We start from the raw sequence: 20,007 nt of genomic DNA on the forward strand, positions 1-20,007 counted from the left end.
CTTCTCATGGGAAGCTGTCTCAGGAGGAATGGCACCCAGTCTCCCTGGCTTCCCTGCCAGCCTGCTACTATTGACTCCATTGCTTTCCGCTTCCCCTTCCTGGCAGCCCTTTGAGTACCACTTACGACCCGTCAGCCAGAGCTTCCAGAAAGGGGAGCAGGCCTCAGGAGTGACTGCCTGGCCCAGGATGTCTTGTCTAGGAAACATCTCTATTTTGGCTAGAGTTCTGTGTCCTCTTGTGACTGAATAGGTGGCTTTTAAGTCGCTGCAGCCTCAGAAAGGGACAGCACTCTGTGGCTAACTCGAGTGCTGTGTTTTGAGGGCATCATGGAGGGTCTGTAGCACCAAGGCCAAGGACTGGCATCATGTGCTGCTTCCTCTGAGTGAGGACGCATCAGCTTAGCCCAGACCCAGATTGCTTCCATAGCTGTGTGACTCCTCTTCACTTGTCTCAGGCAAAAGGCCAAGAAGCCTTGGGGTCTGGTCTTTAGGCTGCTGTTCAACACAATCTGAAAAGGGATATGAGACTGACTAGACATATTTAGGTTTATACTGGTTTGTGGTGCTGGGGATGCAACCCAGGGCCTCACAAATGCTGGGCAAGTTCTCCACTGCTGCCGCCACCCCGTTCCCTCTCAGCTGACAGGATCTGTTTCTGCAGGACATTGTAAACAGAGAATCCAACCAGGACACCTGGAAGACTATCTTGTCGGAAGTGCGCTTTGTGCATGTGAACACGTCTGCCATCTTGAAGGTAAAGGGTAGCTAGCTCCCAATATGCCTGTTAGGCCCAGCCTCACCCAGACTATTCCTGGAGCTGTTCAGCCGGTGCTCACATAGCTGCCATGTGATGAAAATCACCCTGTGTTTTATAGTACACGCAGGGGAAAAAGGATCCTAGGAAGACCTAGGGCAGGGATCTGCTGACAATCAGTTGGGGGGTGGGGACTAACTCTCTGTCATGCTCACGGTCTTTCTTGGTTTTGCTAGCTGAGCGGGGCTCACCTCCCTGACTGGGGGTTTCGGCAGTTGGAGGTGGTCGGGGAGAAGCTGTCACTAGGCTACCATGAGAGCATGGTGTGGAATGTGGAAGAGCACCGCTATGGCAAAAGTGAGTTACTAAAGCTCTGGTCGGCATCCGCTTGTCTCTGTGGATCTCATGCCACTCAAGGGAACGCCAAAGCAACACGTGACTTGGAGACCAAGGTTCCTCCATTGTATTTGGCTGAGTCTTTTGCACTGATCCATGAGTACATAAGGCATTCGTGCTGAGGGACTGTGGAGGAGGCTGGGGAATGGCAAATTCTGCATCCCAGGGTATGCTAGTGCTGACTTGGCAGAGGAGTTCGGGATGTGGGAACCAAGTGGGACGATGTGGTTTGGTGAGGTGTTGTCCTGGATTATGGGAAAGGCTGGTGTCCTCAGCTCCTCAGCCCAGGTCTCTTCCTTGTCCACTCAGGCCATGAGCAGAAGGACAGGGAGCTGGAGCTCCACTCACCCACTCAGCTTGACATCAGCAAGAACCTCAGCTTCATGGCCAGATTCTCAGAACTACAGGTGACGAGTGGCTGCTCGGACGGAGCTGATCTCTGCCCATGCGGGCAGTGTGCTGCTGAGCTCTCAGTTCAAAGTCCTTGGACCTGAACTTGAGACTCTGCAGCAGAATAATTGTCTCTCCCGGCTCCAGGCCCCATGGACCTGCACTTAGTAGGTCCTGTACCTGTGTAACATTGCAATAAAGTCAGGGTGTCTTCAGGCCTCCCATCAGGTCAGAATGGGCCACATTCAACTAGCAGAGCCCTAGGTAAGTCAGGCAGCCACTCAAGTCCATGGCACAATTCCTGTCACAGTTTGCAGGGCAGATGCTGGAATCCATGTAGTCAGGACCCCAGCCAACAGCCCAGGTTAGCTTTTCAAGGCAGGTATGCAGCACTTGCTGACTGAACTTGGTCTGGGCAGTTGACATACAAGGGATAGCAGTTTAATGATACACCGTGACTTCGTGGCAGCTAGAGACAATGATCACCTTCTGCAACATGTATGTGCTTTATTCTGTGGCAGTGGAAGATGCTGACGCTGAAGAACGAGGACTTAGAACACCAGTACAGCTCCACCCCGCTGGAGTGGCTCACGCTGGACACCAGCATCGCCTATTGGCTACATCCCAGGACCAGTGTAAGCGAGCATGTGTGAGTCCGGCCGAGCTCCTCTAGGTGACTGGTGTTTGTCCAAGGCAAAAGCTGGGAACTTGCTTTTGTTTGGACACTTGCTTTTGTCTGAAGCCTGGTCTACTCACTGCCAAAGAGCAAGGCCTCCCTCTCCTGGTGCTGTTGAGGGAAGCCAGTGAGGGCTGCCCCATTCCTGTCAGACCGGTTTACATTTTCCCTTCACTACCCAGCCACTAAGCTGGCAAGCTCTGGTTCTGCTGCCTCTAGCCACAGCAGACTAGAAGCAAGCAGCATGGGGTTGCCTGGAAGCAATGCTGGGGTCATGCTCACTAAGTAAACACTAAGACCTCCCCAGCATGCATATCCAGTAGAACTGAGCAAGTCCAGGGCTGCCCCGCAGCTGTGTGTATAAACATGGATTCTCTTTCCGGGTAGGACCTTCCTATGAATACCCTGTTGTGAAAAGAGGAACTCCACGCCAGGCATGGCACACATTTGTGATCTCAGCTCAGGAGGTAGACAGGATGGTACATTTCAGGCCAGGCTGGACTGCTTAGGACACAATCTCAAATGAACTGGGCTTGTGGGTAGATCTGAGTGGTGATGTGCGCACAACATGCACAGAGCTCTGGATTGGTGCCCACTGCCCCAAATCTCCATTACTCCGAATTTTCAGTTTGGACAAACAGGATAGAGAACATTCTTGTTAATCTACAAGAGTGGCCTGGGAACAAGTCCATCCAGGTTATCAGGTGATGGAGGTCCAGACACACTTGTATGGTTTTGGACTTTGCCAAAATACATCTGTTCTTTCCTGTGGCCACTGCCCTCTGCTTGGAGTGAGGGGCATGGTGGCAGCCCTGACTGCCTGTGATTTCAGGCTCAGATCCACTTGCTTGGAAACATCGTGATCTGGACTTCAGCTAGCCTTGCCACAGTGGCCTACACCCTACTCTTCTTCTGGTACCTGCTCCGCCGGCGAAGAAGCATCTGCGACCTCCCTGAGGGTTAGTGTCTCCTCCCTGGATGGGAGCATATTGTGCATAGGTGACAGCCAACTTTACTAGGACCCAAGGCCCTGGGGCCCCTATTTTTACAGGTAGGGGTTCTGAAAACAACCTGTGGCAGGTAAGCGCCACATCACAATTGACACTTTAGCAGAGAGCAGGGCGGGGGACAGAGCCGTCCTTCCAGGGTGCCTACGTGCATCAGAAACATTGGGATGGAGGAGGCACAGCGGCCAGTAAGAGGCTTAAGGGCAGTGATTGTGAGCAGCTGACAGAGATGAACTTGGAAGGAAACCCCAGCAGCAGCCCCCAGACTGCTGAAGCAGTATCGGGCCATGGCCTGTAATCTCTGTTCATCTCAAAACATTGTCCCTTCTTTCTGGGCTCAATACAATGTATCTTTGTGGCTGCCTGAGGTCTGCCAGCAGAATTCTCACAGCGGGCTGGCCCGTGACCTGGTGGGGCTGGGTCTGACCTCACCCTGAGCCCGGAGCCTTGCCGAAAGGGTTGTCAAGACCCAGGAGGAATCACCAGTGTCATCGACCAGCCCACTTAGTCCTGGGGGGTAAGGTGCTGAGGACAGTATTTGACTTCGGAATGTGCCCACTGCTAGCCCAGTGGTAGTGCTGCTCTGAGATACACCCTCCCACAGATGCCTGGTCCCACTGGGTGCTGGCTGGAGCCCTGTGTACTGGCGGTTGGGCACTCAACTACCTGCCCTTCTTCCTGATGGAGAGGATGCTCTTTCTCTACCACTACTTGCCGGCGCTCACCTTCCAGATCCTGCTGCTCCCGATCGTCCTGCAGCACGCCAGTGAGCGTCTGTGCAGGTATGGGCAGTCGGCCTGGGGCTGTGAAACCTCGAGCTTAGCATTCCAGGACAGCAGCGGCTCACTGCCCAGACTTGGTGGGATGTGGACCTTAATGTGAAGGGTGACACACCTCTGGCACTGTGGGTAGTCATGGCAAAGCCAGAAGCAGTGATGAGGGTTGTGTACAATGTCCAAGCAGGTAAGGGTCGGGGGTGGGGGGCACCAAAGCAGGGAAGTCTAAGGAACACACAGTCCACAGTGTCAGTGGGTGTCAGCAGGCAGACAGTAGATTCTTGGGAGATGGCCAGGCAGGGATGCTGAGGGGAGATAAGGCAGGTGCCCTGACCTCACTGCATCCTGCTGCCCACAGGTCCCCGCTGCAGAAGAATGTCTTCAGTGCCCTGGTTGTAGCATGGTATTCCTCCGCATGCCATGTGTCCAACATGTTACGCCCACTAACCTATGGGGACACGTCCCTCTCACCAGGCGAGCTCCAGGCCCTTCGCTGGAAAGACAGCTGGGACATTCTAATCCGAAAGTCATAGAGAACAAGAACATGGAAGACAAACATGCAGAACAAAACCTCAAAGATGTGTTTGTCTCCCACCAGCAAAGGCCTCAGCAGCAGGACTACCTGGGTCCAGGAAGAACTCCAGGGTTAATTCCAGTTTCACCTCCAGAGCTCTGTCCACTGGTTCCTTGTTTGAAGCAATTTCTTTCTCTTCACACAGTGAAGATTGTGCCCCCGCTACAGCATCACCCATGAAGCCCAACTCTGACCCAGCCAGAGTCTGAGCTGCCAGCATAGGAACCACCAAGGCAGAAGGAACACCCAGCCAGTGAAGGAGTGGAGCGGACTCGGCAACGAGCCCTAGGCTTGCCCTAGGCTCACCCCAGCTGTGGCTCTACCAATAGGGTCTTAGCCCTGTTCTTCATGAGGCCCGCAGTGCCACAACTCATTGTGTGCAGGCACAGCAGCCCTCCCTAAAACCTGCTTGGAAATCTGCCAGTCTATTGACTGTTCACAATAGTCTATGAATAGTCTATGTGAATAGTCATAGACTATTCACAATGACTCTTCACTGATCCAATCTAAAAACCGGGAGACTGCACCACGCAGTCACCTAATTTCACGGCCAAGATGTCGTCCGTCTACACACTTCCTTCTCTTTAATTTGCCTTTCCTAATGTAAATAAAAAGGGACAAATTGTTAGTTTTTTATGGTATTTATTGATTCTCCCTCCAAAGAGGGGTTTCAGTTCAACAAAACCAGCACAGCACTAACAGAAACCAGCTCCTGAGCTCAACACAGCTCAGCCGCTGTCGTGAGAACCACGGTCATATTTAACACGAAATGAGAAGTCCCGTGCCATGGCTTGTGGCAATAGCAAAGGACACTTCCAAAAACAGCCGTCCCATGGGAGGGAAGACAAACTTGACAACACAGAAGGGAGCATTTGTGAAGCCAGGAGCTTGAGGTCGGTGTGCAGGAAACTGGCTGGCTTTAGGCAGCCACGGTCACCTGCCTCTGCACGCCAGTGCTCCCCTGGCTAGAGAGAGCCTGCCCTGGCATGCTAGCCATGAACTGTACCCAAGTGACCTGTACACAGACAGCCCCTTAGGCTCCTTAGACTGGACCGTAGCCCAGTGGTAGGTTATAAAACTAGGTTCAGAGGTCACAAACAGCCTGCCACAAAACAAACAAGGATATCTAACATCTCTGCAAACTTCTGCAACATGGCCACGAACCACATCATACTGGGAAGCACTTCCCTGGGGCTCACTGTCACACCAGGCCAGCCTGTGCCTGGGCTGTTTCCTCTGTTGTCCCAATTATGTGTCCTGCATCCCTCGGGAAGCTGGCACCATGGGCTTACTATGCTGTTTGGGACAGAGACCCAGAGACCTGTGGCTACCTCCAATGAGAGGAAGCAGAGAACACCAGAATCCTCTGTCAGCATGAGTCTGCCCTCCCATACAAGGAAGGCTTTGGTCCTGATGCCACCCCTAGATCCCACTGATAGCAATCCCTGACTATGCTTTTAGGAGCCAGTGGTTGTCCCCAGGCCCTCTCAATCATGGGTTTGTGGGGAACCTACATAGGCTGGTCCTCAATGGGGTCTGCTGCTAGACTCCAGGTGTGAGCGCTTGCCAGTAGCCAACACCCCAGGGTGATCTCCTGGCTCAGGGAAGGTCCTCTTGTGGTTGCGCCCATTGGGCCCGCCTCGGTGCCGCTTGCACAGGTCACCGTTGAGGATGTCCTGGATATGTTGTACGATCAGGTTGATGGCCACTGCAATGAGGCATGGGGACGACGGCTCAGCAGGCTCGCTCCCACCACTCCTGCAGCCTCCCCCAACCCCCATCCTGCAAAACACTCATGGTGCAGGAAAGCCACTGGGCCTTCTGGCCTCACAGCAGGCCTGATCTGCCGACCTGATGTCTCAGCAGACAGAAGGCACCCAACTGGACAGGAGCAGTATGGCTTGGTCCGCTGTGAGGGCGCATGTCGACTGAGCTTAAAACACATCTCAACAGCCTGACAAGCCCCGCCCAGCAGCTCTGTGTGTTTGGAAAGTATACATGAACCCACATCCCAGATAAACAGGCCCCATGCACACATGTGGGCGGCTTCCATAGCCAAGGCAGGAGCGGGCAGTCTCTGCTTCATGGTGTAGGGCTGGGGTTTTCTTACCCATATTGTCAACCCCTCGAGGGATGATCACATCAGCGTACTTCTTGGTCTGAAAGACACAGAAGGCTCTCTTGAGGCTGTCTCCTCCGGGGTCACTTTAAGGTACTCAGGAACAGGGGATGCAAGCCTGGATGTTGGTGGCACTGGCAGGTTGGGACAGCCTCAGACAGGTGAGAGATGGGGTCTGGACAGTGAAGGAGAAGATTAAGCTGGCCTGAACCTGCACATCAGTGGCACGCTGTGCTAGCCTGATTACAGCTTACTTGCTGCCCAGGTAGGTGAGACACAACCCACAGTTCCTGGCCTCTGAAATTGGGACTAAAGTTGCAAATGTCCTGTAGGAGTGAGCATGGCAGGGCCTGTTAACTGGCCCTGCACTGCATGGAGACATGCATGGCACCTGGCACTTGCATGCTCTCATGACTTAACTGTTCTAGGCCAGTGACACTCCATCAGACACAACTGAGGAGAACAGAGAGAAAGACACTGCTGAGGGAACCTGGCTGAACCAGACAAAGCCCAGAGAAGGTGAAGGCATACTGTGGACCCAGGAGGGGTCCTGATGCTGTCAACCTGTGGGTGTGGGTCAAGGAGGCCTGTCCCATGGCAAACCAGTTGCTGAAGGCAGTAGACTCTTTCCATGAAAGGCAAGAGCAGACCTGAGCTAGTACCCACTGTGGCAGGATGAAGAGGGGCTGAAACCCACTCCCCTTCCCACCGGCCTGGGAAATGCTTTGGAGGGGCTGACTGGCTTACAGAATGGAAAGACCTGAGTCCACAAGGATCATGGATGGAGGAGGCAGCTGTCTCTTCGAGACAGGGTTTCTCTGTGTAGCCCTGGCTGTTCTGGAACTCACTTTGTAGACCAGACTGGCCTAGAACTCAGAGATCAGCCTGCCTCTGCCTCCCGAGTGCTGGTGTAGGGGCCTGTGCCAGTATGGTCTAGCAACGGTAGTGCGGCATCCAGAAGGCAGCTCTTTCAGCGGCAGCAATGGACTTTATGTACCCTGTTCTCCTTGTTCCCAGGGGAGTGAGCAAGGCACACACACCAGACTTGGAAGGGAACAGCCCATGCAGGCATATTGGAGTCTAGCCTGAGACAATAGGCAAACAGGGCAGACAGAGAGAGGTGGACAGAGCTGACACCCATTTTTGTTTTTGAATACATAAAGGCAATACCGGCAGACAGAACTCCTCGAAGGCTGGTTTCACAAAGGCGGTGTACTGAGTCAGGATCTGCTCCAGGTCCCTCCCTCGTTGCACATCCCGGAGAACTGTAGTAACAGGAACAAGGCACCACCATAAGCCCTCCTTGGGAACCCTGGAAAATCCCAACCCCAGCCAGGGACCCAGAGGCCCTTACCTCTTCGAGACAACCTAACATCAGAGTCTGTGTCCACAAAGAGGCGCAAATGGAACATGTCCCGGATCTCCTGAGTGTAGAATACCAAGATGCCCTCGAACAGAACCACGTCAGCTGGATAGACCACAGTGGTCTCTGGTAACCTGCCAGGGAGAGCCCAGGCTAGGCCCTGCTAGATGGGCTAGCCCATTAATGTGGGCTAGGCCCACATTAGTAACAAGGGGCCTGACTGGAGGACAGTCCATGGAAACAGATTAGGATGGGACCCACCATGGGACTGGGTGTGGCAGCCCTCCCAGGAGCTACCTGCTTACCTTGAGTGGGTCACAAAATCATAGGTGGGGACCTCGACAGTTTTGCCTTCGACAATGTTTTTCAGGGTCTTGTGCATCAGGTCATTATCAAAAGCATCTACGAAAACAGAAGAGGGCCAGACTGCCCAGCTGCTCTGCAGCAGACAGTGGAGGGCTACCTCTGCCCAAGGTCAGCACAGCTGGGAGCCAGGGGTGCTGAGGACCCCACAGCACACCCCAGGATGAAGGATAACGTTGTCCCACCAGAAACTGAAACAAAGACGTTCTGATTGGCTGACACTGGGGGAAAGAGATGACTTGAACTTCTGCTCCACTGTATCTGGGAAAACAAAGTTAGGAGCGTCCCAAGGAAAGCTTAAACCTTCAGGAACACAGGCACCCTCCAGACCAGGAAGCTCCAAGGCCTGAGTCCCAGATTAACCTCTGTTTATACAACTGGCCTCCCTGAAGACTAACTGCCCCCAAACAGCTTGGGGAATCCAAAGGTCTGACAGGCGGGTGGGAACAAAGGGCCTCTCAGCAACAAGGTTTCAACGCCCCTAGAAGTAATCCTCAAGACCTCTGGGCTCATTCTTCTTAAGTGGTTCTAGCCAAAATCTTGAATCACTCCAGGCCCACAGAATTCAGCAAACCCTAACCTAATGTGGGCCCACTACCAAGGGAAATGAGGGTTAAGTTTCACGGAGCTTACACTGCTGCTGCAATCCCCACCTTGGCAATTGGTATTGAGCAGTTCTCTCTGGACAGCCTCAGCCTGGCACTTTGCATCCTACGTACACATTCCTGGACAGCCTCCCGTGGCAGGCTGCATCCAGCAAACATCTCTGTGTGCCCTTGGTCTGGCAGCCTGCATTCCACAAACATCTCCTACAGCCCTGATCCAGCAGTCTGCAGCCACACACATCTCTGTTATCTGTTTGGCAGTCTGGAATCTCCGTGAGCCCACAGCCCGTAGCAGTCTACCCTCTACCCCCACCTCTCCAGGCAGACATTCTCCATGTACCTGGGTGGTCAAAATTGTACTGTCCCTTCAAAGCCTTGGCCTTCTGCTCGGCCGTCAGAACCTTGTAGAAGCAGTCCTGGCTCAGGATGACCAACTTGCGCTGCCGGCGGTCCACTTCGTTCTGTCCCAGCAGCTCCATGATCTTCTCACACACTGTTGACTGGGGACAGAAAGTGCCAAAAGTGGGCTTGTGCAGTGACCCGCCAGCCCCTGGGGGCGGTCCCTTGGCTGCTAGCAACAGGTGCCGCGGTTGGGCCGGAGGCAATGGCGACCCAACCTGCGGCCTGGCTCTCCGTCCGCGAGCCCCGGGCGCAGGGCGCTCACCTTGCCGCTAGCAGTGCCGCCGCTCACGCCGATGAGGAAGGGCCGCGGCTGGGGACGATCGGCCTCGGGCGCGGCGCTCTCGGAGCCGCCGCCTCCCGCCGAAGCCATCTCCGGAGCGGCGGACATACATCCACCAACCCTGCCGGCTCCCGCCGGGACGTAGGGGCGGACGCCGCGCGCATCGCTTCCGGGGCCATGGGCGCATGCGCGCAGGAGGCGCGCCACTCAAGACCGTGTTCCTGTAGAGCCACAGTGACTCCGCAATGACCCGGTTACCTGGAGGTGGGGCCGCACGCACAGGTGCCAGACCAAGGTCTCCAGCCCACGCACCTCTGAACACCCCCATTTCCCTAGCACAGCCGAGATCTTGTCACCCACAGGGGTAGGACCTTCCCTGCTTATGCTCATCGGTGCCTCCTGCCACAAGTGTCCCTCCTCGGCTCCTCTCAAGGTGAGAACATGGTCACTTAGGAAGACCTCCCTCTCCCTGGTGCATTATTTAAGTATTTTAAGAATCTGCTAGCCGGGAAGTGATGGCGCACGCCTTTAATCCCAGCACTTGGGAGGCAGAGGCAGCCGGATTTCTGAGTTCAAGGCCAGCCTGGTCTACAGAGTGAGTTCCAGGACAGCCAGGCTACACAGAGAATCCCTGTCTCAAAAAACCGGAAAAAAAAAAAAAAAAAAAGAATCTGCTAAAGTCTCTTGACTTTCAGACAGAGTCTTACCACACAGCCCTGGATGCCTGGTACTCTGAAACCCAGCCTAGCCTCAAACATGTGGCAATTCTCCTGCCTTAGCCTTCTGAGGGAGGGGATTACAAGCACTCACCATCGTGCCTGGCTTTTTAAAAAATGAAATGTTTGTAATAATTTTATTTATGTGTACTTATGTCTCTCTCTCTCTCTCTCTCTGTGTGTGTGTGTGTGTGTGTGTGTGTGTCATGGGTCTGTGCATATGCATATGCCTGAGGAGTGTTAGATCCCCACAGAGCTGGAGTTGTGCGCTGCCCATTTTAAATGCTGGGACCTGAACGCTGGTCCTGTGCAAGAGCAGTACACTTTTTTTCTCCATTTTACTTTATATACATGGCTGTTTTATGTGCATGTGTTTTTTGTACCACAAGCTTGGAGTTCCCACAGGGGCCAGAAGAGGGAGTTGGTTCATCCTGGGACTGGACTTTTCAACAGTTAAAAGCTGCCAGTAGGTGCTGGGAATGGAAACTAGGCTTCTAAGAGAGCAGTCGCTTCAACTCCAACAACCTGGCTTTTAAATTCTTTTGTTGTTGCTGCTGTTTTGTTTTCTTTGGGACAAATGTCTCATTGTGTAGCCCTAGCTGGCCTGGAACTTGCAAAGGAGATTGAGATGGCCCTGAACTCACAGTGAGAGACCTCCTGCTTCTGCCTCCTGAGTACCAGGATTAAAGGCGTGCACCATCGTGCCTGGTTTTAAATTCTTCCTGTGACATTGATTGCTCCTGAAGGTCATTTGCTATGGATAATTAAGGTGTTGAAAGATGGGGTAATGCACTTAACCGGAAGCTGCTGGACTCTCCAATTTTGCTGCCTTGAGCAGAGGTGCTGCCAGTCCAGCAGCTCTGTTGGGGGCCGACTTTTAGCAGAAAGCGGCTATCAGCTTTGCAGCCATCTTGAGCCATATACCCTGACATGAGACTTGGATTACAATAGCCTACAACAGCTGAGCACACTCCAATAATCTTGGTTTAGATACCTTGGGTGTGTGAGATTAAAGGTGTGTGAGATTAAAGGTGTGTGAGATTAAAGGTGTGTGACTTAAGAGTGACCGGGAGATTAGATTTAGAGACAAGACCTAAGGGCATGATTATAGGTGTGACCAAAAGGCATGGCTTAGAAGTGAGACATATAAAAGGCAGAGGCAGACGGTAGAGAAAGAGACACTTAGAAGAAGAGAGACTGAAGAATAAACGGGATTGAAACACACTCTGTCTGGTCTCCCTCCATTCTTCCAGTCCGTCCTCACTCTCTCTCTTGCTGAACCCCGACCCTCGGACCGGAGCGGCAGCTTGGGCCGGGACACAGTGGCCGCCAAACGATGGGCAGCCCGGGCCTCAACATTTTGCTTAGACCGAGACATTTTTTGCCACCCGAACGTGCGACTAGTGCGGCTCTCAACACAGCTCAACTGCGTTTATGTTACCACGGACTTGAAACACTTGGCCAAGGCCTTAAGGAAACCACAGAGTGGCCAGAGCTCCTGAAAGACCCAGCCTCAGCCAGCCCTGTCTCAATTTGTACCAGACTTTTCTATCAAAAGCCTCTAGATGACCGTGCAACCTTTCCACCCAGACCAGAATGGGAGCTGGCCTGGTACCTGGAAGCTGGTCATCCAAAGGAAGCCTGGGAGGAAAGAATGGGAGAAAAGGCTTGCCCGTCTCAAGGGAACAGGCTCAGACAGGCTTGTGGGCATCAGGGGAGGGACATGAGACCTAAGATTGCATGGAGCAGCGATGCCACCCAGCTGTCCCTCGAGTCCTCATCTAGTTCTTGCTCACTTAACGCCCAGTGTCACTTTAGTGGGCCAGTTGGGTCCTTGTCCGTCCTTGCCCTATGTCTATCTCCCCACACCTTCTTTCTGTTTTCTCTTTCCCAAAGGACACACCCTGACCTAGTTGGAGACGCTTTGGCTTAGCCTCTCGAGAAATGGAAACTCTTCTACAATGTTTTTGGGAAATCCTGCTGCCAAGGTCAAACGAAGTCTGATGATACTGGACAGCCTTGAGCTTGGTGCAAAACAGCAGACTCCCTTTGTTTGCAGGGCTTCCTCTTCTCTGGGGGATCCCAGAACCCCACATTACCTACCTGAGGAATGTCACGTAGTCCTGTACCTGTGATTCCTGAAATGCCTCCCTGTGTTAATGGGCATCTGAGTACCTCAGCTTTCAACCAGTGATTGCCCCAAATAGCCTCACCCCCTTCCTCAAAACTATATAACCCTTGGTTCACCCTAAAAGTGTATGCTCACAAACTGATTCATTGAAGCTGTTTTCTTGAGCATCGTCTAACAGAGCTGTAACACTGGGATCTCCGGAGGAAACTGCCAGACCGGGTTCTGCTGACCCACCTGTTCCAGACTTCTATTCATCCTTTCGCCCCTGGTGTGTACCAGAGTCCATGCAAACCAAGGGAAAACATAGATTGTGTAACTTTGTTCCTCTCTGTTCTTCCCTGTTTGGTGCATAACGGTGTCTGTACACAAGGGAAGAAGTGGAAAAACAGAACTACACATTATCTGGTTGCTTTTCTTTCTATCTCTTCAGGCTACCTATAGCCCAAACTCCTCCATCTTCTTCCGTATAGGAAGGGGGATGCAGCTTTATATTCCACTCAATACTTTTCCTGTACCAAACCAACACTAACCAGGAGTCTTCCTTTACTGTTTTTTTCCTTCCATTCTTTCCTTTACACTCATGTTTTCAGTATGTGTGTGTATGTGTGTGTGTGGTCAATATTCTCCAGCTATCAGTGTCTTTGCTCCCTCAATGACTGGGCTTAAGGGTGGTTATTTTCCAGTTGACAATTACTGGATTCTCATAGAAGGCCTGCCTGGATAGTGACTGTCATTGTAGACAGTATTCTAACTCTCAGGGACTACTGGGAACTGAGCCTGGTTCCCTAAATGTCACTCTGACCAAAGAAAATACCACCACCCAACTACAACCTAGATTGTCTTAAACACTGTAAACGTTTCCACTGAATGAAGAAAGGGAAATAACATTTGAAAAAAAAAATTCTACCAATAATGCCAGTTCCACAAGTCCTATAAAAACACAGGAAACACTAAAAATCAAGACATGTTTCTCCTCCAAACACCAGTTCCATCATAATGGCCCACAGGAGAGGTTCCAGATAAAGAAGTAAAAAGAATGATTATAAATATGCCAAAAGAAGTAGACATTAACTCCCAAATAAATTCTAATAAGACACAAATCGCTAAATGAAATACAGAAGTCAATAAATGATATGAAAATGGAATTTCACAAGAGAGTGAAATACAAAGTAAACCCAAACTGAAATGCTGAAAATCAAAATTTTATTAAGTCTAGTTGAACTGAGTCACTAATAGAACAGACCATGGTGAAACAGGATATCTGCGCCTAAAAACAAGGTGGAACAATTGGAACATTAAATCTAGAAAAAAAAATTACTAAAAATATACAAATAGAACATGCTAGATCTAAAACCTATGAATTAATGGATATATGTGGTGGTTTGAATACTTGGTCCATGGTAAGTGGCACTATTAGGAGGTTTGGCCTTGTTGGAGTAGGTGTGACCTTGTTGGAGTGCATCCTTGTGGGAGTGGGTGTGGCCTTGGTGTGGATGTGGCCTTGTTAGAGTGCTTCCTTGTGGGAGTGGGCTTTGAGGTCTCCTATGTTCTCGCTCCACCCAGTGTAGAGGTGACCCTCCTCCTACCTTCCCGGGGGGATCAAACTGTAGACCTCTCAGCTCCTTCTCCAGTACCATGTCTGCCTGGATGCTGCCATGCTTCCTGTCATGATGATAATGAACTGAATCTCTGAACCAGTAAGCCAGCCCCAGTTAAATGTTGTCCTTTATGGGAGCTGCCTTGGTCGTAGTGTCTCTTCACAGCAATGGAAATCCTAAAACGCCATACTAAAATGAGTAACAGGAAGCAAGGAGCACAAGATTGACAGGTACGTGCTGGCATGCCAGGCTCAGATTGATTTGGAAGTACTTAAGGTTCTATGTAACTGGGAATGACCTTGAAATTGTGATCCTCCTGCCTCTACCTCCTAAATCCTGGGATTACAAGCATGCATTACCCTGCTTGCTGTGTGGTACTAGGGACCAGCCCCAGTATGGTAGGCAAGTGCTCTACCAACTGAACCACCTTTCCAGATCCAATGACTTGCATTTTAGGTTCTGTTGTTTATCTCCTTCCCTTAGAATACAAACTCCACAAAGGCATGAGTGTTTGTTTTGTTCAATAACTCATATCTGGAATTCAGAGCTCCCCTTAGCACTTGGTGAATGAATGAATGAATGAATGAATGAATCAGAATGGTGGCTGGGGTAGCTATAGCTTCATGTCTTCATACTCCAGCCCACTTTCATCTTCTTCCTCCCCAGCCTCCCCAGCACTGGCTCCTGAAGGTCCCACAGTCATCACCCAGGGCCTGGATTATACTTAGAACACAGCATCGCCACCTTAGCCCCCAGCTGATGGATGTTTGCCGCCATTCGGACATCCTTCATGAAGGTGGAACCTTCTGAGATGAGGCCACCACAGGCATCAGGTATCCCTTTCACAAATAGGAAGGTGAGGCCCCCAGTGCTGTGTCCCGTATCTGTCTGTGGGTCCCGTATCTGTCTGTGAACGCCATGCTGAGCTTTCCTGTTTCAGCCACAGACATTCTGTCAGCATAGACAAGGCTTCAGAGGCTAGAGAGACAACAAGATAAGTCATTAAAAGGTTTAGTATAAGTCTAGAGAAGAGGAGTGGAGAAGGTTTAGTGTAAGTCTAGAGAAAAAGAGTGGAGAAGATAAAAGGTTTAGTGTAAGATAAAAGGTTTAGTGTAAGTTGCTGAGACTAGAGAGAGGTGAAGAAAAAGAAAGGTAACAGGAAAAGAATTTACAGAAAGCAGAGAAGAGGGACTCCAATCAAAGGCAGATAAGAAACTCCTTGAAAAAGACCAGTGTACACACTGCAAGTGAAGGAGCCAGCTTCGGGGCCCAAGAGGGCCCTAACAGGTAGAAGCCAGGGCCAGGAAATCCCAGGCCTTGAAAAATACCCCAAATGGCGAACATATTAGTTCTGTGTGAAGACAGCTATTGAGATAGACGGGGTGGCTTGGAGCCACCCAACTCTTGATAGACACAGGGTCCTCCTCCAGGCCAATGGGCCAAAATGTATTCATGGACTACCCGAAAAACGGTGGACTAAGAGATGGGCTGGATATCCCATTTATTTATGGTCATCCTAGACTGTTCCTACCCTTTGTCGGGTTGAGACTTACTCCCCAGGATGGGGGCCCAGATACACTTCCTACCTGATGGGCTGCAACTAGCTGACAAAAACTCACAGGTAGAGGAAAGGCTTCTATTGACTCCAGCTGGGAGCTGAGGTAACCTGCTTTACAGACGGGAGCAGTTTTCTCCATGCTGGTCAGAGACAAGCCAGCGCTACTGTGGTGGACACAATTGTCATCTGGGCTGACTCCCCACCCCTAGGATCATAGGTGCAGAGAGCAACCTTGGAACTTGGGGCTGACAAGAAAACCAACATCTGCATGGACAGCAAGTATGCTTTTGCCACAGCCCATGTCTGCAGGGCTATATACCAAGAGAGGAAACCCTGATGAAGCCAGCAGCTGTAAATATTCGTTGCCCAGGACACCAAATGGGAGGAGACTCAGTGGCCTGAGGCAATAACCGGACAGATCAAACGGCTTGATACAGGAGCCCTTCCCGGTTTGGGGCCTAAGATGGCCTCACTTAAAACACAGAGTAAGAGAAAGAACTCAGATTGCTAGCCATCCTGCCAGCTACTATCTAGAGGAAAAGAGGCAATGGTGCACACAAGAAGGGAGAACTATACTCCCCAGAAAACAAAAGACTTACCAGACTAAATGCACAGATGGACTCTTAAGATATGAGTGCAACCAAGCAGCCAAGAGATTTAAAGCATATAATGGACCTCAGGTTTTGGGCCAGAGAAATAATAAGGCAGTGTAAGATATGCCAGCAAGCAAACGCTTATGAGACTTAGAATAAATAAGAAAATACCTAGGAGAAAACAGCCTAGAATAGGGACCTTCCTGAGGTTTCAAGTGTCCTAGGTAATTAGATCAGATAGCAGTTTTACTTTTGTTTTTAAGGTAAGTCAGAAATTGTCAGAGATATTAGAAACTCCACTGTTTATACTGTCTCCAAAGCTCAGGACAGGTAGAGAGAATATACAGAACCCTAAAACTAAATTGCCCTTGGGAACTGGCGCTGGCTAGAGTGTCCCTTGTCCTTGTTCCACACCCAGAATGTCCCTTCTTGTGTGAGAAACGATTTTTCAGGCTACTAAGAGACTGTTCCTGGCGCTGGTGACCATCCGACCTCCTTGAAGTTCACCAACACCTGTGCCTGATGCCAACTGGAGAACATCCAGACACCTGAGAACATCCAGACACCTGAGCAACCCCTGCTCAAGGTCACCTGCTATTCTACAAAGAGCAGCAGGCCTTGACTCCTGAGACATCCCCACTCTAGAGGCACAGGGGTAATGCTGCCTTAGAGGGTGGGGCTTAGAGTGTGTACACCCAAGGTTAAATGACAGCTTGTGATTCAAAGATTGAAAATCGAAATGTGAATCTAGAGTTATATAGATTTGTTCCTTTTGCAATTTCTCTTTATTATATATGTAATTTTATGTGTATGTAGACAACTATGTGCCACAAAATATGTAAAAGTCAGAGTGTTGCGCGCACCTCTTTTGTGTCCCCTTTGCCAGCGAAGAAGGACACGGAGGCAGTAATCGGGTATCACTACAGACGAGGCTTTACTTCTTGTAACAGCAAAAGTGGAAAAGACCCCAAGCCCGGGAAAGGCACTGCTATATATACCCTAGAGTGGCGTGTTCACTTCTGATTGGCTGTTCACTCATCACCCCATATTACGCCCCGGGATGGGCAGTGACTTTTGGCGCGCTTTTGCCTTTTGCACCTGCGCAGTCAGTTGTTTACAAGTGGGAGGACAGGATGTCCGCGCCATCTTGGAATGGCGCATCACTGCGGCTCCCAACATCAGAGGACAACTTTGAAAGTGTGTTTGAAAGAAATAGAAATTTTTCGAGACCCCTAGCTAATAAAATAGAGGCCGAGGACCCCTGATAACAGATACTTAGTGCCTAAAATTGATAAATAGTGAGCTTGCAGTTCAAGATTAACCCTTTATATATCTACTTCTGTCTTAGATGAGGCCAAAGATTATTATATACTTGTCCAGCTAGTTCCCCGGGTTTACTGCCACCCTACAGGTACTCTTGAATGTGAGTTCCAGATGCACCCTAGACGCTTCAGCAGAGAGCCTATTTCCGTGACTTTAGCCGTTATATTGGGACTAGGAATGGCTGCAGGTGTAGAGACAGGTGCCGCTACATTGATACAGACACCTCATTATTTTCATCAGCTGAGAGCTGCCATTGATGTAGATTTGAGAGCCCTAGAACAGTCAGTAACAAAGTTGAAAGAGTCATTGACTTTCCTCTCAGAAGTTGTTCTACAAACTAGAAGACTAGACTTGCTGTTTCTTAAAGAAGGAGGTTTATGTGCTGCTCTAAGAGAAGAATGTTGCTTCTATGTAGACCAGAGACAGAAAGATAGAGAGGCGCAGCAGAGTTGATTCAAGAGTTGGTTCAATAAGACCCTTGGTTGACGACCCTATTATCCTCCCTTGCTGGACCACTTGTGAACCGTAGGTTCTTGCATTTTAAATAGATTAGTAACTTTTGTTAGAGGAAGGATAAGTGCTGTTCAGATTTTTGTGTTGCGCCATCAATATAGAGCTTTAGGTCAAGAAAATGATAATTATGATGACACTGGAGTATAAACTTTTCTAAAGATCCACATCAGAAAAAGTGGGGTGAGAATGGGCTTATTAATAATTGAGTTTTTATGATTAAAAACCTAACCTAATCAGAAAATGGGGGATGTAGAGTGAAAAATTATAAAGACCATTTTATGTAATATATATATATAGGCTTTTTCTTTACCCTAAACCTGAGCAAAAGAATGCAAGTTCCAGAAAGCGGAACTGGATGTAAGATTTCAGGCTTTCACTGCTCGGGGACACATTCCGGGTGGAGGGTATTATCCCTGAATCAGAGGACACTTGCTGGATTAACATTCCTCAAGCCTCAGGGTGGGGCTATGACAAGTGAGAAATAGTTAACCTGAAATAGTTGGTAATGACAGGGTACAGCACAGTGACATGGAAAAACTACATTCTTGAGAAGAATGAGTTTTCAGAGTGATTTTCACATGACTCTAAATCATTTAGGGTGGGTTCCTCTGAAATGTTCCACTGTTCATGGTTACCCCCCCCCCCCCGTCCCGAGGTTTTCCCAGTGTTACAGCCTGCTGATGTTCAAAATTTGTAAAACAACCAATCATGTGAAAAAAAAACAAACAAAACAAAACAAAACAAAAAAAAACCTCAGCTTGCTGGCCTTTTGTCAAAATTCTGTTCCGGCGTGGACGAGCAGTTTTGACCTTGGCTAGCCAACTCTCCCCAATAAATCTCTGCTGATTGCATCCAGGTATGGTTTCTTGTGATTTTTGGGTGGTCGTGATTTCCCGAGACTTAAGAAGGGGTCTCCCGAGTTTGGGGGTCTTCACTAGAAACTGGCCTAATGATCTCATCGTTAACATTTTTTTTTAAAAGCTGAGGGTTACTGGGTGGTGGTGGTGCACACCTTTAGCCTCAGTACTCAGGAGGCAATGGATCTCTGAGTTTGAGGCCAGCCTACTCTATAGAGCAAGTTACAGCCAATACAACACAGAGAAACCCTGTCCAGAAAAACCAAAATGAATAAACTGAGCTGAGGGGTTAGCTCAGAGCACTTGTCTAGCATGCGTGAGGTCCTAGGTTCAATATCCAAACCAGATAGATAGATAGATAGATAGATAGATAGATAGATAGATAGATAGATGATAGATAGATAGTGCCAGGAAGATGGCTCAGTTAGTAAAATACTTACCATGCAAACATAAGGACCCAAGTTCAAGCCCTGTCACTCATGTAGAATGTTGAAAGCAGCAGCAGCATTGATTGCTGTGATCCTGGTGTTCAGGAAGCAGAGACAGGAATCTCACTGGGGTTTACTGGCCAACCAGTGTAGTCAAACTGGCAATCTCCCCTTTCACTGAGTAACCCTGTCTCCAAAACAATGGTGAACGATTGAGGAAGACATCCAGTGTTGACCTCTAGCCTAGATAGACAGACACAGACACATACATACATACACACTAAAAGCCAGGTTCGATAGCCAATGCTTGTGACTCCAGGGCTGGGAAAGTGGAGATGGAGGGTCCATGGAGATCACTGGCTAGGTAGCGTAGACTGCTTGGGGAGATGCAAGCCAATGAGAGACCTGGCCTTTAGAAAAAACAAAACAGGAGAGGGGTGGTGGTGAGATGGCTCAGCTTTTAAGAGCACTGGCTGCTCTTCTGCAGGTCCTGAGTTCAATTCCCAGCAACCACATAGTGGCTCACAACCATCCAAAGCTGGACCCAATGCCTTCTGATATATCTGAAGACAGCCACCAAATACT

General features: G+C 50.0%; 2 protein-coding genes and 1 long non-coding RNA gene across 8 annotated transcripts in view; 2 read left to right on the forward strand and 1 right to left on the reverse strand.

The window, feature by feature from the left end:
• Nucleotides 1-5,201, forward strand: part of Pomt1 (protein O-mannosyltransferase 1) — an 18,737-nt gene extending 13,536 nt beyond the window's left edge. For 4 of the 6 annotated variants that reach the window (XM_076928486.1, XM_076928487.1, XM_076928488.1 and 1 more), the window contains 7 exons: nucleotides 662-754; nucleotides 991-1,111; nucleotides 1,460-1,557; nucleotides 2,062-2,175; nucleotides 3,049-3,175; nucleotides 3,828-4,005; nucleotides 4,358-5,201. In XM_076928486.1, coding sequence (XP_076784601.1) covers nucleotides 662-754; nucleotides 991-1,111; nucleotides 1,460-1,557; nucleotides 2,062-2,175; nucleotides 3,049-3,175; nucleotides 3,828-4,005; nucleotides 4,358-4,532 — 906 coding nt within the window. In that variant the 3' untranslated portion in view covers nucleotides 4,533-5,201. Of the gene's footprint in view, nucleotides 1-661; nucleotides 755-990; nucleotides 1,112-1,459; nucleotides 1,558-2,061; nucleotides 2,190-3,048; nucleotides 3,176-3,827; nucleotides 4,006-4,357 lie in introns of all 6 variants that reach the window. The other 2 variants (XR_013108511.1, XM_034494216.2) reach the window with 2 other exon arrangements.
• Uck1 (uridine-cytidine kinase 1) lies at nucleotides 5,196-9,864 on the reverse strand. Its single transcript, XM_034494219.2, has 7 exons — nucleotides 9,688-9,864; nucleotides 9,364-9,523; nucleotides 8,361-8,457; nucleotides 8,047-8,189; nucleotides 7,863-7,957; nucleotides 6,684-6,732; nucleotides 5,196-6,281 (listed from the first exon to the last, which is right to left on the reverse strand). Exons 1-7 carry the CDS (start codon nucleotides 9,811-9,813, stop codon nucleotides 6,100-6,102), a joined length of 852 nt encoding a protein of 283 aa, XP_034350110.1. The 5' UTR covers nucleotides 9,814-9,864; the 3' UTR covers nucleotides 5,196-6,099.
• A 17-nt stretch (nucleotides 9,865-9,881) lies between these two features.
• Nucleotides 9,882-18,992, forward strand: LOC143441267 (uncharacterized). Its single transcript, XR_013108512.1, has 2 exons — nucleotides 9,882-10,138; nucleotides 14,817-18,992. It is a non-coding gene; the product is annotated as an uncharacterized LOC143441267 (long non-coding RNA).
• Nucleotides 18,993-20,007: the final 1,015 nt, after the last annotated feature.

Source organism: Arvicanthis niloticus, chromosome 2, assembly GCF_011762505.2.
Source record: "Arvicanthis niloticus isolate mArvNil1 chromosome 2, mArvNil1.pat.X, whole genome shotgun sequence".
Classification (NCBI taxonomy): Eukaryota; Metazoa; Chordata; class Mammalia; order Rodentia; family Muridae; genus Arvicanthis; species Arvicanthis niloticus.

Coding starts and splice junctions, on each gene's coding strand:
- Uck1 (XM_034494219.2), bottom strand. CDS start 9,813: ATGTCCGCCGCTCCGGAGATGGCTTCGGCGGGAGGCGGCGGCTCCGAG. Junction 6,733..7,862: donor TCGAGGAGTTCTGTCTGCCG/GTATTGCCTTTA, acceptor TGTGTCTTTCAG/ACCAAGAAGTACGCTGATGT. Junction 6,282..6,683: donor TCGAGGGGTTGACAATATGG/GTAAGAAAACCC, acceptor GCCTCATTGCAG/TGGCCATCAACCTGATCGTA.